The sequence below is a fragment of the Triplophysa rosa genome, linkage group LG18 (genome assembly GCF_024868665.1).
Source record: "Triplophysa rosa linkage group LG18, Trosa_1v2, whole genome shotgun sequence".
Taxonomy (NCBI): domain Eukaryota; kingdom Metazoa; phylum Chordata; class Actinopteri; order Cypriniformes; family Nemacheilidae; genus Triplophysa; species Triplophysa rosa.
The window spans coordinates 5,668,543-5,683,600 of NC_079907.1; the positions used below are offsets into that span (position 1 = coordinate 5,668,543).

Here is a 15,058-nt window from a genome sequence, read left to right on the forward strand (position 1 = left end):
ATAATGTCTGATTCACTGTGACGGAAACCGTTCTTGAAGAGCCGTAAGTGTGGTTTTAATAAGAATTATTACACAGGCAGAGATGCTGGCATTTGTTTTGAAGATGCTCGCCAGGGGTCAGTGATGTGTACAGTATAGGACTCTTTAAAGGTCCAATGTATATTTTTTTGGAGGATTTTTGACAGAAATCCAATATAATATACATAACTATGTGTTCAGAGGTGTATAAAGACCTTACATAATGAAGCGTTATGCTTTTATTGCCTTAGAATGAGCTATGTCTACATACACCGCGGGTCGCCTTACATGGAATTCGCCATGTTTCTACAGTAGCCTTAAATGGACAAACTGCTCTACAGAGCGCATTTCGTAAATACATTATCTCCTTTGGCAAAGAAGTGAAAAACATGATGACATCTTGTTCCTGTGTCAGCCGCCGTAGTGCTTCGAAAGGGAGCGGGAGGGGTGGAGTGAGCCGTTGGTTGCAATTCGCAACCTCATCGCTAGATGTCACTAAATTTCGAGAATACACGAGAAAATGAAGAGAAAAATAATCAGAAATCCTCTGCTCATAAGAGGGACATAACAAGCATATACAAGCAAACGGAAAAACCCACATTTCCAAAGCAACTAAAACCTATACATATTTTAATCAGTATGTGTGTTCCTGGGAATCAAATCCATGACCTTTGTGTCGCACAAACACACAATGCCCTACCAGTTGAACACCATGAGTCATAAAAATCCAGAATCTTCCACAGAGCAAATGTCAAAGCACACTGTAATTCAGACTTGGCTCTTTTATGCTACAGGGTGTTCTGATCATGTCAGTCTGTTATATTGAGAACCCCTCGTTCCAACTGTTACTGGATACTGCGAACACTCACACAGTTCATGCAGACATATTTTGTCATCGTGATGTTTCCATGTATCACAATCCGTACAATTGTGACCAGTGCAGTTAAGCTAAAGAAACTACAGGCCATGATATATAACACGCTATTCTTTGAGTTGTAATCGTATGCATACCATAGCAGTTACACATTCTCCGATACTGAAATGCTAATGTTGTGCTAACATAGGCTATATGAGCCCATGTTTTTACATGAGCATGTCCGTCCAATGTGCCCCCATTGTCCAGCCTACCTCAATGTATCTCATTGACAGTCAATGTGTACTTCTTTTGTGGCCTCCAAGACAAATATGTAGCGTCGTGAATGCCCGTCCTGGTAACCCTCCACCCCCAGTCCAGGCAACCCGGCGCATAGCGCTGGTTCACAAACAATCAAGTGTCCATTGACCAGGCACGGACAACAGTATTCTTATGTGCCGGATGGGCGTTTGGATGTACAAGGAGGGTTAGTGTGGCGACGCGGTTTGTCATCACCAGCTGGTATGGTGGGTATGTGAGGGCGAAGACGACCCATTGTTCTCGAACCAGCAGAACAATTGCACGTTTCAGAGGGCCACGCTGACTTTGAGGGACAACGTTCCCCCGTCGCAGTTACATAGCCATAGATATGCATGCGATAGACTCACTGACCACAATGGGCTTTGTACATTTTCACTACTGTATGTTTGTTATTTTTTGTTTTTATTCACCCTTATATTGTTTGAAACCTGTATCTTTCTTCCATGGAACACAAAAGAAGATATTTTGAGAAATGTCTCAGGGGTTTTGTGTCCATACGATGGAAGTCAATGGGGGCCAATGTTGTTTGGTTACCAACATTCTTCAAAATATTTTCTTTTGTGTTTCTGCAAAAGAAAGTCATGCAGGTTTGGAATGACATGAGGGTGAGTAAATGACGACAGAATTTTCATTTTTGAATGAGCTGTCCACTTTAATATTTGTAAATTCATGACCGGCATTGCAGCAATGAGGGTAACGTGATAACGTAATGTTTTAAAATGTAAGGAAGTCGAAAGTGTAATTATTGCAGAAGTACTGCACTTCTGAAATGAACAGATATATAAATACAGTTCACATCAGACAGCGTGCGTGCTGAACAGGCCAAAGAACATTCAGATCAAATATTTCCTATTAATGCTCTCTCCTCCCTGGCTCAAGCCTTTTATTTTTATTTTCTGCAAAATACATAGACTTTTATTCCCCGTACGCATCAGCTCTCCCCTCTTTTAGAATGATCAAAAGCAAACTTGAGAAAATTGATTTTTAGATAATGTTGTGTTTTCGCTGCTTGAGATTAGTAAGAAAACATTCAAATTTTGGCAAACCGATAGGACTGAATAATTTGACTCACGTTGTTGATCGTCCTATGTGCATCCTGAAGCGAAACGTCATTGTTCCCTATGGCGCCAGATGTAACAAAGCTGGCAGAGATTTTAGAGGAAGGACGTCATCGCTCCGTGTGCATATAGCAATAACATTTTTCATCAGCCAAGATGAATTACAGAACCAAGTTTTCATTCTAGAGCATTCAGACTCTTTCTTAAAAGCTCTTGTGTTTCACCTTTCATCTAACACTCCTTTCTTTCTCGATCCATTTAACACAAACAGAAATTGTTTTCTTGGCAATCTCATAGGTGATATGTGTGGAGGAGGAGGACAAAATGCTTGTCAGATTGACTGATTGATTGATGGTGCATTGACAATAAGCCAATAGCTGTTGAGAGTGTTTATGTGTCTGTGAAACACATTAAAACCTTTCTTTCCTTTGAGATCCAAAAACAGTTTATGAATCCCAGTGGCATGCTCACAAAATGTGTTTGCGGCAGGTTTTCTCTCAGGTAATCTAGTTTTGGCATCAGAGATAAAAACATTTCTAATGTTTCTTTATCTCCTGATATATCAGAATAGATCGACGAGACAGATTTAAAAATATTTGTTTTTCTGTGTGGCCTCAGGAGGGATATAGATTCAAGAGTTTATTGTCATATATACAGTAAACACTATGGGAATCCTCTAGTAGCCTAGGGCATAAAAATAAATACATAAAAACAACACATAAAAAAACGACAATACCACAAAAGTACACCATACAAATTTACGAATGTGCTAGTGCGGGGGGTTTCAAATATGAAAAATATTTTGTCAGGACCCCTATAACAGCCTACATATCCATCTATATTTTTTTGTATAAAGTAACATTTAAACTATATTAGATAAATAGTAAGTGTTATATTATAAAGAGAATCTATTAAATAATACACCAAATGACTTGTTGGATGTATAAACATGAAGAGAAATATTTAAAATTCAAATTAATTTGTACTGTAGCAATTTTCGTGAAAGTATCCGAACCTTCTGGAGGCGCCCTGGGGGTCCTCATAGTGCAAGTGTGTGCATATAAATGTGCAGTATACACTGCATGTATAAATATAAGACGTGTAAGTGTGTGTAAACATGAAAGCAAACACAATATATACAGATTGTGTAAACATATAGTTTGCATGAGCGTATAAAGTGAAATGTAAACATGGCGAATGTGCATGTGCAAAGTCCGGTTGAGGTAGGTTGGCAAAAAGCAATGCATGTGTTGAATAAGTTCAATTGTTTGTTATGTTCTGAGTTTAAAGTGATTGTTTACCCACAAATGAAAATTCTGTAATTATTTACTCACCCTCTTGTCATTTCAAACCTGTATGACTTTCTTTCCTCCGTAGAACACAAAAAATATATATTTTGAAGAATGTTGTTAACTGGCACCCATTAATTTGCATTGGTTTTGTGTCCATACAGTGGAAGTCAATGGGTTACCAACTTTCTTCAAAATAGCTTCTTTTGTGTTTTGCGAAAGAAAGAATGTCATACAGGTTTGAGATGACAAGAAGGTGAGTAAATGATGACACAATTTTTAGGTGAACTATCCCTTTAATAGAACTCAAGCTCTGTCAACAGATCTGTGACATGCTGTTGATTTTTCACAGGAAGTAATTTTGACTTCTCGCTACTACATATCTAGAACATGCAGTGCCACTGCTTAAAGGACTAATTAGACCAGGCGGGGGTACGTGAAGTCACGATGGGGGTACGCACACATATTTTTTAAATTAAAGACTAAAATAACATTCAAAACTTTGTGAAAAAATCATGACAGTATCCAAGGTGCTCTATTATCTCTATTATGTCTATTTATAATACTGTAAAATGAATGCTATGTTTATGTAGTACAGTTTGTGTTTTTGATGTAGCATATGTGTAATACAGAGGGGGTACAAACAAAAAGCCACGCCCCATTCTCCAAAACCCCGCCCTCTATGTCTGCAAATATAAATGTGCAGAAGTATCCACAGGTAGGAAGCAAATCTCTTTTTCACTGTTTACAGAGCTTAAGGCAGTGTGTCGTGCTTAAGGCACATTCATGTCGGTCAAGTAGTACTATAGGACATTTTTGTGTGATATGCCAAAAAATCACTTTTAATGAAGGACTTAGTAGAGCAAAGTGAGTTGTGATGTGGGCTTTAAAAGCAAATGTGAAAGTCTCTGTCAGCTTACCTTGAATATAGATTACCATTATCAAAACCTAATTACACCTTAAAGCTCTGCTGCCAACAGCCACTGCAGTGCTGAGAACAAAAAGACCCAACATCAACCTCACGATGAAGCCTTACTTCAGCATGACACGCTAATGGCTTCTAGGCTGAATAAAGACAACCCAACCCCATAAGAACTGCTTACCTTCGCTGCATGGCCGGTCTGACAGAGAGAGAAAAATAATGAAACGCCATCAGTGGAAAGTAAAGCCACCCATCCATCCTATAACCCAAAAGTGATATACGGCCTCCTGAGTCCTGGTCGATTCCACGAAAAAAACAGAAAGAAAATTTTGTAAATTAAACGCTTGTATCATTCCAAACCTGTATGATCTTTCTTTTACTGAACACAACTGAAGATTCTTTACACAACACTGACATGAACCAAAAACCACTGGGACATTTTTCAAAATATCTTGTTTTGTGTTCCACAGAAGAAAGAGTCATATACAGGTTTTGAACAACATGAGGGTGAATAAATGATGCCAGCATTTTTATTTTTGGGTGAACTACCCCTATAACGAATAAATTATAATAAATGAATGCTCTATTAAAAAACTTTTTATTCCTGATCTCAGAGCAGCAGTCCGATAAAATACAAAAGACACTTCACCCTGCCCAGCAAATATGAAGCTATACCTGCAAAGAACATTTCTCTCCTCGCTCCAGCACATCCATTTTTCTTTCTTTCTCCATCCCCAGCGTGCTTTAGTCATTTGCAGTGTCCTTGTAGGCATTTCTCTCCGGGTCATGTAGAATGAGAGAAACCCTGGACCCAGGCCAGGCACAGAGAGCAGAGGGTAAGAAAAACATCTGGGGTCATGGTGTGAGTATGTGATAATTATGCTTTTATTTATTTTCAGCTGTGTTTTGTTGAAATTGGATTATATGTCAGAAACATCTTGCACAGGAATCACATGAGTGGAACTCTCTGTGTCACATCAGTGGATGCTGCCCCCATGAGGAAGATGATGTTAGTGTAACTTATTTAAGTAATAAAACATTAACATTGAAAAAGTCTTTAACAACTCTGAAAGATGATGTTGTTTCGAAAATAAAAACATGATCTCACGCAGCACTACATTCTCAAGTGAGACTAAAATATTTATTTAAGTAATCTGTACCCTTCCAAAATTCCTGGAGGCACCTAAACATGTGTAAACGTGTATACAATTCACCCATATATGTCAATTATTTGTAATATGTGCCGCTTTGTTTTAGGTAAACGGAGACCAAGCAAAATTACACAAAACTAAACCTGTGTTTTCTGCAACTGAAAAAAAACAGAATGTTAGAGAAAAATACAGGCAACATAAAATAATTTCCACAACATCTGAGCACATGTTATGGTCACAAGGTAGGTCAGAGCTTTTTTAAAGAAATTGTATATTTCTTACTGTAATTAATTTTAAGGATAAACTCAATCTGAGGGAAATCTCACGACAATTCGTATAAGCGAGGTGGCAAATTAGTAACAAGTGGTGCGTTCTCATTCGTAAGAGAGCATAACGCAGAAGAATGCCCTCTGCTGGCGAAAAGTGAAACGCCATAAATCTTTATTATATTACAAATTAATTTGACTTGATAAGAAAACGATTAAGTACAATTAGTCATTTAAAAAACTTCCTCTTTTTTTGCTAATTTAAGATTTTCTCTTGGTGTTGAACCTCTAACGTTTAGATTAAAAATATATTACTTAAGGGACAGTTCGCCCGAAAATAAAAACTCTCACTCTCGTGTCATTCAAATCCTATATGACTCTTTCACATGTGGTACACAGATGAAGATATTTTGAGAAATGTCTCAGTGGTTTCGCGTCCACACATTGGAAGTCAATGGGGGGCCAAATGTTGTTTGGTTGCCAGCATTTTTCAAAATATCTTGTGTTCTGCAAAAGAAAGTCACACTGATCTTGTATTAAAATAATATAAAATAATAATAAAAAATGAGCTGGTGGTGTAGCCTACATCACTCCTTGAGAAGTATAGAATATAGGCCTACACACACACATACCAGCATCATTCAAACCGACAGAGATCACGATCTCATTTAGCTGAGTGTGTGGGCTGTCTTCAGCCGTCAGAGATCTTTCACACAGATATTACTGATGATGCTGTGAAGAGCTGAAGAGAGCACCATGTGAATCTCCTGTCTGTCAGTTAGACAGAGTGACTTTATGAACGTGAGAAAGAGAGAGAGGGCATCTGCCATCACGGTTCACATGCCAGAGAGACAAGTGTCTTAAAGGAACAGTGTGTGTGTGTGTGTGTGTGTGTGTGCGTGCGTGCGTGCGTGCGTGCGTGGGTGGGTGCGTGCGTGCGTGCGTGCGTGCGTGCGTGCGCGCGGCCTTCTTTTTATATCCCGGTGGGGACCTAAACCTGAATGCACACCAACACATGGGGAGTCGTGTCACCGTGGGGACCAAAATTGAGCTTAATCGTACAGAACAATCTTTTTTTAATCTAAAAATGATTTTAGGGGCCATTGTATACGTTTTCGTCTCGCTAATGCCTTCGCGTTGCGTGCATTCGCGTTAATAACGTCAGTCTTTCTGGCCCAAGCGTCCATTCCGGCCCCATACATTAGCGGCCCACCAGGAAAAGTTCCGATACTCCAGATGGCCGGCCCGACCCGGCCCGCCCCTGGTCTCGGCTGTGTGCCGTCGGTGGGACGGCCGTTCTGGACTTTGACAGAATGTCCTACTGGTCAGTCCGCCCCTCCCTGCGCTGCAATAACGTATTTCCCTATACAATTCCCTATATATTCCCTATATATTATAAATAATGCTTATTCATTTCGAACAACTTTAAAGATGTTATACATAATAAAAGGGGGGAACAAAAAGAAAATGTTATAGATTTATACATAATTATAGGAATTTCTAGGTGTGCATCACCAGTGTTTTCGACCCAACAGATGGCAGTGTTCACCTGACAGTTAAATTGACAATTTAGCTTAAAGGATGTTTATTTGCAGGTTTAGAGTTTCTCACTTCCCTACTTCTGTCATTGACACCTACTGTTCTGGTCAGAGGATTTAAAGATAGGTCAGAGGAAAAATCCGTTAAGTTTATACACCTTAATTTTAGAAACTCATTTCTGAGAAAGTGGTATTACTGCTGCTAAAGTTAAACTGTAAAAAAGCAACTTAAAAACTTAAATATGTGCTATTCTAAATGTTTTAAGACCCCAAAAGATAACAAAATCTACAATTAAAAGCTTTGATAACAATCCTCCAAAAACCAAATTAGCGAAGCAATTCCATCCACATTCATTGTGTAGCTCCATTTCTGTTTTTTTTCCCCACAAAAACAGTCATCTTACATGTAAGATTGCAGCTATATGTCATCTTCTCAGTTAACATGATCATAGATCATCTAATGTTTGGGTTCTGGCCAATGGCAAACATTTCGTGACCTGGAGGAAAAATGTAACCACAGAAGAGCATGGCCGAAAGACATACCTGAACAAGTACGTTCTGTGTCCTACACTAACCGAATGTGCAGTTGGAGTTCAGGTCACCTGCCAAGAAGTTAAGCTGAGCACATTCAAAAGTAGCTTATCAGATCAGCTCCTGTTTATTTGCTTGACAACAAACCAAAATACCCACAGAAAGTCATCCTTTTCATTCCCGTTTCCTGTTATGTTGCACTGTTTCTTGAAGTAAAACATTAAAATGTAAATGTGGATCATTTGTGTAAATGTGGATATATTTGTCCAAATGTCTTAAACACCATTTGTTTTATTCTTATGAGGGTTTTTTTTAAGCTATAATCATCGCGAAGGTCACTATGGTGATTACATATCTTTTTTTAAAACAAAGAAAAACATTTACAATATACAGACTTACACACCATATGGTGACAGTTTATCTGACCTACAATTCAAAGTTACTGTGCCAAACACCATGTGAATTAATCACATAATTCTTTTCTGATCCTATTAGATAAGGAAAAGCTCCCAGCATGCCCTGCTCTTTGATCTCTCAATTGACTGAAGAAGCTGCTTGTTTTCAATTTAACAAATTTTATTCATAATAACAATGACTAAGCACCAAACACTCTTCTACAGTAAGGTCAACTCTACTTACAAACAATATAAATCGTATTGTATTTTTACAAAAAGAAAAATATATTTTTAATAATTCTACACTATTTACATAGCCACATAATTAGAATAGTCTTATTTGAATATAATAATTACAAGTTCGAGTGAGTTTCAGTCTCTGGCCTGGGACAGTAAATGGAGTAAACGTGCAGGTGTAAAAGCACAGGAGATTCCAGAAGTCACAGGTCAGGGTTTAGCTGCCAAACTTAAGCTTTCTTACGAGCTCCAGGGGCCTTCTCAAGCACCCCTGCCCCCCACCCTGTACCTGGTTATTCCTCTGTACCATAGCACATTTTGGGGCTTAAAACGTTGCTTGTCTCCTAAACCTGCAAAGTCAGCCTCCGATCAAATCTTTTGTTACCTGGTGCTGAACTTTAAACGTTTTTTATTTTTCAAGTCGACGGCAAATAGTCTAACAGAGGACACATCAGGTAGGCCACAAAATCATATCTTAAATATACCCTTTTACGGCATTTTATAAAGAATTACAACTTTTTCATAAATTCAAATACAGTATTTGTGTTCATTCCATCCAGCTCTGGCCAAAATGCTGAATAAGGTCTCTCTAGCTTCTTTCGTTTGTAATAAATTGGTCGGGGTGTGGGAAGGTTTTTTTACTTTTCATAAAGCCCTGACTTGCCAGCCTTGGGGTGAATGTTAACTCAAACAAGAAATAAATAAAAAATGTAACCTTTACATTTGACAATTCAGTACAAATCAAATTGTATGCATTTGATGCATTCAATAAAAAATGCCTTTGATGCATTCAATTTATATATGGATTTCAACATAATATTGATTTTCTATTACACCAATTAAACTACTATTTATTATGAGTTTGTATTCACATTTTATTTTCTCAACAAGTTAACTGGCTTTGTCTTCACTTTGTGTAGTGTGAATGATATACGCTTCAGATTTAGGCTGTGTCCCAAAGCACTCTACCTCAGGTAGGCGTGACCAAAGTTCTGATGGGTGTGGCTTGTTCAGCTCACAGTGGCCACGCCCCCTTCCTGTGCCCCCTCATCCACTTGATTGCCTTTGCCCATGGCCTTCATCTTAGCCATGATGTCAGTGAAGGTTTCTTTGACAGTTTTCTCCAGGATCCAGCCCTCGCTCTCACTCTCAGGGTCTTCAGGATTCACCAGCGTGGACAGAGAGGTGCTTACATACTGTAGACCAATCATTACAGCAATCTAAAGAAAAGCATATAAGAGTTAGTATTATGCACTAACTCTGCTCGAGTCAAACTGAATTTTACTCAACTCAAATTAATATAGTTTACCTAGAGAACTCGCGATCACCTTTTCCAAGAACTCAACACCAAACTCCACCCCACAGATTAGAACTTTTGATCCCTCTCAATCTTAAGTGTGAGCGCATCATCTCAAAGTACAAATCTCTACCACCTCTAGTTTAAGGACCTCTCAAGATTGCCATGAATATTCAAATTCTTTTTTATATGCAAACATTGTAACGCTGTACTGTTTTTGTCAGTTTTAAAAGACTTATAAACAAAGTGGTTCTATTAAAGTAAAAATATGATGTAATATAATTGAATCAGCTAAAAATCTACACTCCTCTCAAACTCAAAATTTCTAATTTTCTATTTTTGTTTACATTTCACCTAGTTCAATCAAAGTTTTGTAAGTTTTGTAAATGTTGAAAAGACTGTTGCCAAATTTAGTTGAGCCAATTGAAAAATTTAGATGTTACTAGTCACTAAATTATTTTGAGAATTTTTTTAGTAATGGCTGCATTACAAATGTAATTTTTAAATGATTTGGCCTGGATTTTCCGAAACCTTCGTATCATTACGTCATTCTTAAGAATATATCGATACCACTCTTATGGTATAACTTAAGAATGACGTAGCGTTAAGAAGGTTTCGGGAAACTCAGCACAGGTCTAGTAAAAACGTAACAACTGTCTTTACTTTTTAAAATATCTCAGCAGGCCAAATAATATTTCTGTGGTTTCAAGATTTCCAAATTTAGCACATTTATTATTAACCAAGCCAGTTTGATGTTTTCCCCGTTGATGCCAAGTGAGACTAAGTCACAAAGTTAAGTGAATGAATAACCTGCCAGCATGATCATGACGTCATCCAAAGATTTGCTAAACAACCTCTACAATCTTCTGAAACTGTGTCATAAAATGTAGAAAGTTGAGATTTCCCCTCAAATCCATAGTCAAGTGTGCAATTCTTTATTTATAACTTTAATTTCAATAATTATGATTTATTATATGGCGTCAGAATCCAAAGAACACATTGTAACTGCAGTTTATAGGATTAAGTATCTGGATTGGACAAAGGTACCTTAAGCACAATAAGTACTGATCAGAGATCAGTTTGACCTTTATTGCGTAGTCCATTAAGATTACAGGTAGGCAATGTAAGCGATTAAGCTCCTGGATCGGCACATTAAGATATTTCAAAGCTAAACATCTTACTTCCAGAGCTGTAACCAGCAGCACAAGTATCCCGATAGTGTTCATCATTTCACCGTAGTAAAACACGAGGGCATCACGGCAACCACGTTTCCAGATGTTAAGCTCTTCTGTGTGATGGTCATAGCTGTAGTGAGCCGTATTATTGGTTATTTGCTGCTGGATGCAGGGTCTGGGTGAGCTGGGGTTGCAGCAGCTGAAGGGAACTCCATCCATTAGATATTTTCCATCCACATTACTGCTGATTCGACTGAAGAAGAAAAAACAGTTGTTGAGCGAATAAACTTCATTATTTAAAATAAATAATATAATTTAAATACATTTTATGTTATTTTATATTCAAATTAATGCTGTATATACTAATAAGTATGTATGGCAAGCCATCAAAACACAAAATTCTACATTATGGCATTATTATTACATTGTTTTTGCGTAGAAAGATTTTCCAAAAAATTCAAGGCACTTTTCATAACTTGATATTAATTCTGTGGTATAAGCATTAAACAATGAACATCTCTCTTGTGAAACTATTAGCAACTTTAAGATCTATTTCAAGCCTGTCTATCAGGCCTTCAAATGATTGAGACGGACAGTAAGCTCTGAGGACAAGAAAATATGATCCATGAAGATTATCGACTAATTCCAAAGTGGCTAACATGCCAGATACCATTTACACTGCAAATTTACCCCCCACAAATCACACCCGTCTATCACAACTTAAATAACAAGAACATCACAGATCATGGTGCTGGTTTGTATTGTATAGGTCACCTTAATAGTGAACATCTTGAATAAAATCTCTCTTTACCCACCATTTAAAACTTTAATAAACTATATCTGATCAGAATGAATCGAAAGGATCTGAACATAAACAATAATGCATTCTTTTTTCTGCCACAAATGAAAAAAGAAACTTAACTCTTTGACTTCCTTGGAGCTGAAGTCCAGGTAACGGTTGCTCACCCACTGGATCTCAAACCAATCTTTGTAGTTATTGTTGCCACAGCAACGGAACTCCATCTGCATAAGATCCAGAGTTCTCTTCATGTAGCAACGACCAGGTGTGTCCGAATCCTTGTAGTACTTCATTCCATTTTTCAGGCCCTCGGCGAGGGTGAACTGTAGAGGTATGCGCATGGTAAAACACATAACCGCCGTGAGGACAAGTAGAACGTTGAAGAACAAACAACAAATGAGAAAGGGCTTCAAAATGGTCTTCCATTTTGCGAACTTGGTGGAATCGAGTGAATCATAGCAGATCTTGCCCCCAAAGGCATTGAGACCGCACGCCAACAGGCCCACACCAATTAGCAGGTTAGGTACAAAATGACTTTCATTGTTGTCCATGAGTTCACTTCTCTTCCGCAGTTCAATTTTAAAGAAAAGGCCCATGCTGAAGACGAGCACACCGGCCATAACTGAGATCCAGTACATGAGCCATAGCATCTGGGCCAGCTTCACCCGTTTCTTCAGGTCAAACTTCACCTTCATAAGAGCCATTTTGGATGACTATATCAAAGTGCAGATAAAGAAAAAAATGTCTGGTGATCTCCACAGACTATGCAGTTTAGAAAAGTTTAACACTCAAAGCAAGTTCAAGGCGCAATGTGTAATCCATTCCTGTAAAGCAAGAACTTGTTAGATATTTTCATGACTGTCTTCGCACCCATACTAAAACAAAGATCAGGTCGGTCTATAAGTAAACGTAAGTGTAACGCATCGTCTTCATTTAAAATGGATTTTCATTTACTATAACTAAAATCAACAGTATTTACAGGTACCGAAGCAAATAGTGATGTTTCTCTACCTGCCAAAGATCCGAATGATTAAACACAAAGATACCGTACGTCATCGTAAACCCAGCTAATCACCCTCATCCCATTTACAGAAATCCCTGACCAACAGATGAGCCTATTTGTAAACTGCTGCCATGGCGTGTGATTGGCTTGTCCTGTCACATGGTTTGACCGGCATCATTAGTGGGACACCAAAAACCAGGAGACAAACACGTAAGACCATCCCACTTCCACTTTAATGGAGCCCATTGTCGACCAAGCACACCAGCCTTTCTTTGAGCAATATAGCAATATAATTGAAAAAATGTGTATAATAATAGTAGACAGTGAAGATAATACTATTTTTTAAGAGTAACGGGTCATGTTTGCCTATCTATTGCCATTTGATCAATTAACATTGTTAACTATATTAAAATGTACAAAATTGAATTAAAAACACTCATATTTTGATTTTAATATCTGCATGTGCTTACCTGAAAGGGAATCAAATGTCACGGTTTACTTTTTCTTTTAATTTTTACTGTACAGTAAGATACAGATTTTGACCAACTTGTTAGCTGATTTTTTCCTGCAACATTTTCTGTCAGAAATTTGATAGCAGATCAAACTTTTTATTAAGTTCAATTTAACATCTCTCACAGTTGTGAATACACTTTATATTTAAATATAACAACGCATCCAGTGATTATGATTATATAAATATATACATACAGGCTTGGCGACTAAACCACATTTAAGCACAAACTTTATAAGATGACATCAGTGCTCAACTTGATCGTTTTTCTAAGCATTCAGTTTATTTATAAGTTCTGCAAGAAGGATATACTGGAAAATTTTACGTTTATGGTATCATGTTAGAGTCATATCTGTATAACAAAGAAAATAGGTTGCCTTGTTTTTACTGTAAACACATTAAGACTAGGTAGCTGGTTGTACGGATTCCCAACTAGATATTCTCTCAGACTCAGGAATGATAGTCCAGTTGGGAGAGGGGGTACCAGTAGCAAGCCAGTTGAAATCATCAACCTGTTCCCAGTTATTCCGCTCTGGATCAAGTCCAGATATTTTAAAATGTTCCTGAATGCCTGGATAAGTCCACGTGAATGGGGCAACCCTGACCCCATGACAGTCCTCTATAATTGCCCGGCTGGTCACATGGAGGTATATCTGAGTAGCAGAAGTATTGTGGGTGCGAAGCTGCTGACAGGGAGCAGCTAAAGTGCTGTCAGTGCATTGATCGACAAAAACAGAGCTGGAAACAGGCCCGCAAAGGATCTCACAGTTACAGACGACTTTGATGTGCACGGTACTCGGACATCCATAAAGTCTGACTTTACAGTTTGTCAGATTAGATAACAGCACATCCCGTTGCTGAAGTTCCTCTGCATGCATGATCAAGACTTGACTGTCGACATTGGAGAACCCACACTGATTTACGTAAATCGCAGCATCCTGTACCGCAGGGCCATCCACAACGGACGCAGACTTTTCTGATGTTTCTTGTTTTGGTGCAGGCTGCTTACCAGTCCTTGTGTTCCTGGATCTGAAGGCGAATTTCTTTTTAGGCAGTGCCGCCTCCCTTTTCTCAGCCAGAGAGCTCTGCATTGTCTGCAAGGATGCCTGGGCCTGTCTTATTTCATATTGCGTTAGAAACATGACGCTATCGTTAAGAAATTTCTGGAGCTGTTGAATTTTGACACTGACCACCTCCAATGTTTTTGACGCTTGGTCGCTGTCGCCATAGTTACAACTGGAGATGATTTCTTCCACAGCAGCCTTCTCGGAATTAAAGGTGGACGTGAAGAAGTCGCTCTTTTCCTCCGTCACGGTTTGGCTCTCCTTGACGTTTCTACGGCGCTCGACCTCTTCAAGCCTCGCTTGATCTCTGCGTAACACTCTTTCGGGAACTTTAACGGCGGCATTCGTCTCCCTATCATCGGTTTCCGCACTAACTTTCACTCCGAATGCATCCATGTTGCTTCGGAAAACAGGGCTGCTACGGCCGGAAGTGATGCCGCAAAACAGGCGTGGTGAGCGCACGTTTACCATGTGACGACTAGATTGAGTGAACTCATTGCTGATTGGACAGACGAATCAAGACCTTTACTTACGCAACGTTGCATTGGTGTATTCAATCGGATATTGTGCGTTCTTGTGTAAATAAAAAAAAGATATTTTGCGTTCATAATAAACTGCTGTTTTTTTTCA

The 15,058-nt window shown here is 38.5% G+C and overlaps 2 protein-coding genes across 3 annotated transcripts; both read right to left on the bottom strand.

The window, feature by feature from the left end:
• Positions 1–4,418: 4,418 nt before the first annotated feature.
• On the bottom strand, positions 4,419–12,554 carry prph2a (peripherin 2a (retinal degeneration, slow)). Of its 2 annotated transcripts, XR_008964745.1 has the most exons (6): positions 11,974–12,554; positions 11,058–11,304; positions 9,549–9,799; positions 5,137–5,266; positions 4,643–4,755; positions 4,419–4,530 (listed from the first exon to the last, which is right to left on the bottom strand). XR_008964745.1 is itself a non-coding variant. In XM_057357740.1 (3 exons), exons 1-3 carry the CDS (start codon positions 12,552–12,554, stop codon positions 9,590–9,592), a joined length of 1,038 nt encoding a protein of 345 aa, XP_057213723.1. In that variant the 3' UTR covers positions 8,321–9,589. The 2 variants fall into 2 exon arrangements, 1 of the variants encoding a protein (XP_057213723.1); XM_057357740.1 differs by lacking the exons at positions 4,419–4,530; positions 4,643–4,755; positions 5,137–5,266 and having other exon boundaries at positions 8,321–9,799.
• Positions 12,555–13,768: 1,214 nt separating this feature from the next.
• On the bottom strand, positions 13,769–15,027 carry tbcc (tubulin folding cofactor C). The gene has a single exon (XM_057357739.1). It carries the CDS (start codon positions 14,897–14,899, stop codon positions 13,769–13,771), a length of 1,131 nt encoding a protein of 376 aa, XP_057213722.1. The 5' UTR covers positions 14,900–15,027.
• Between the last annotated feature and the right edge of the window lie 31 nt (positions 15,028–15,058).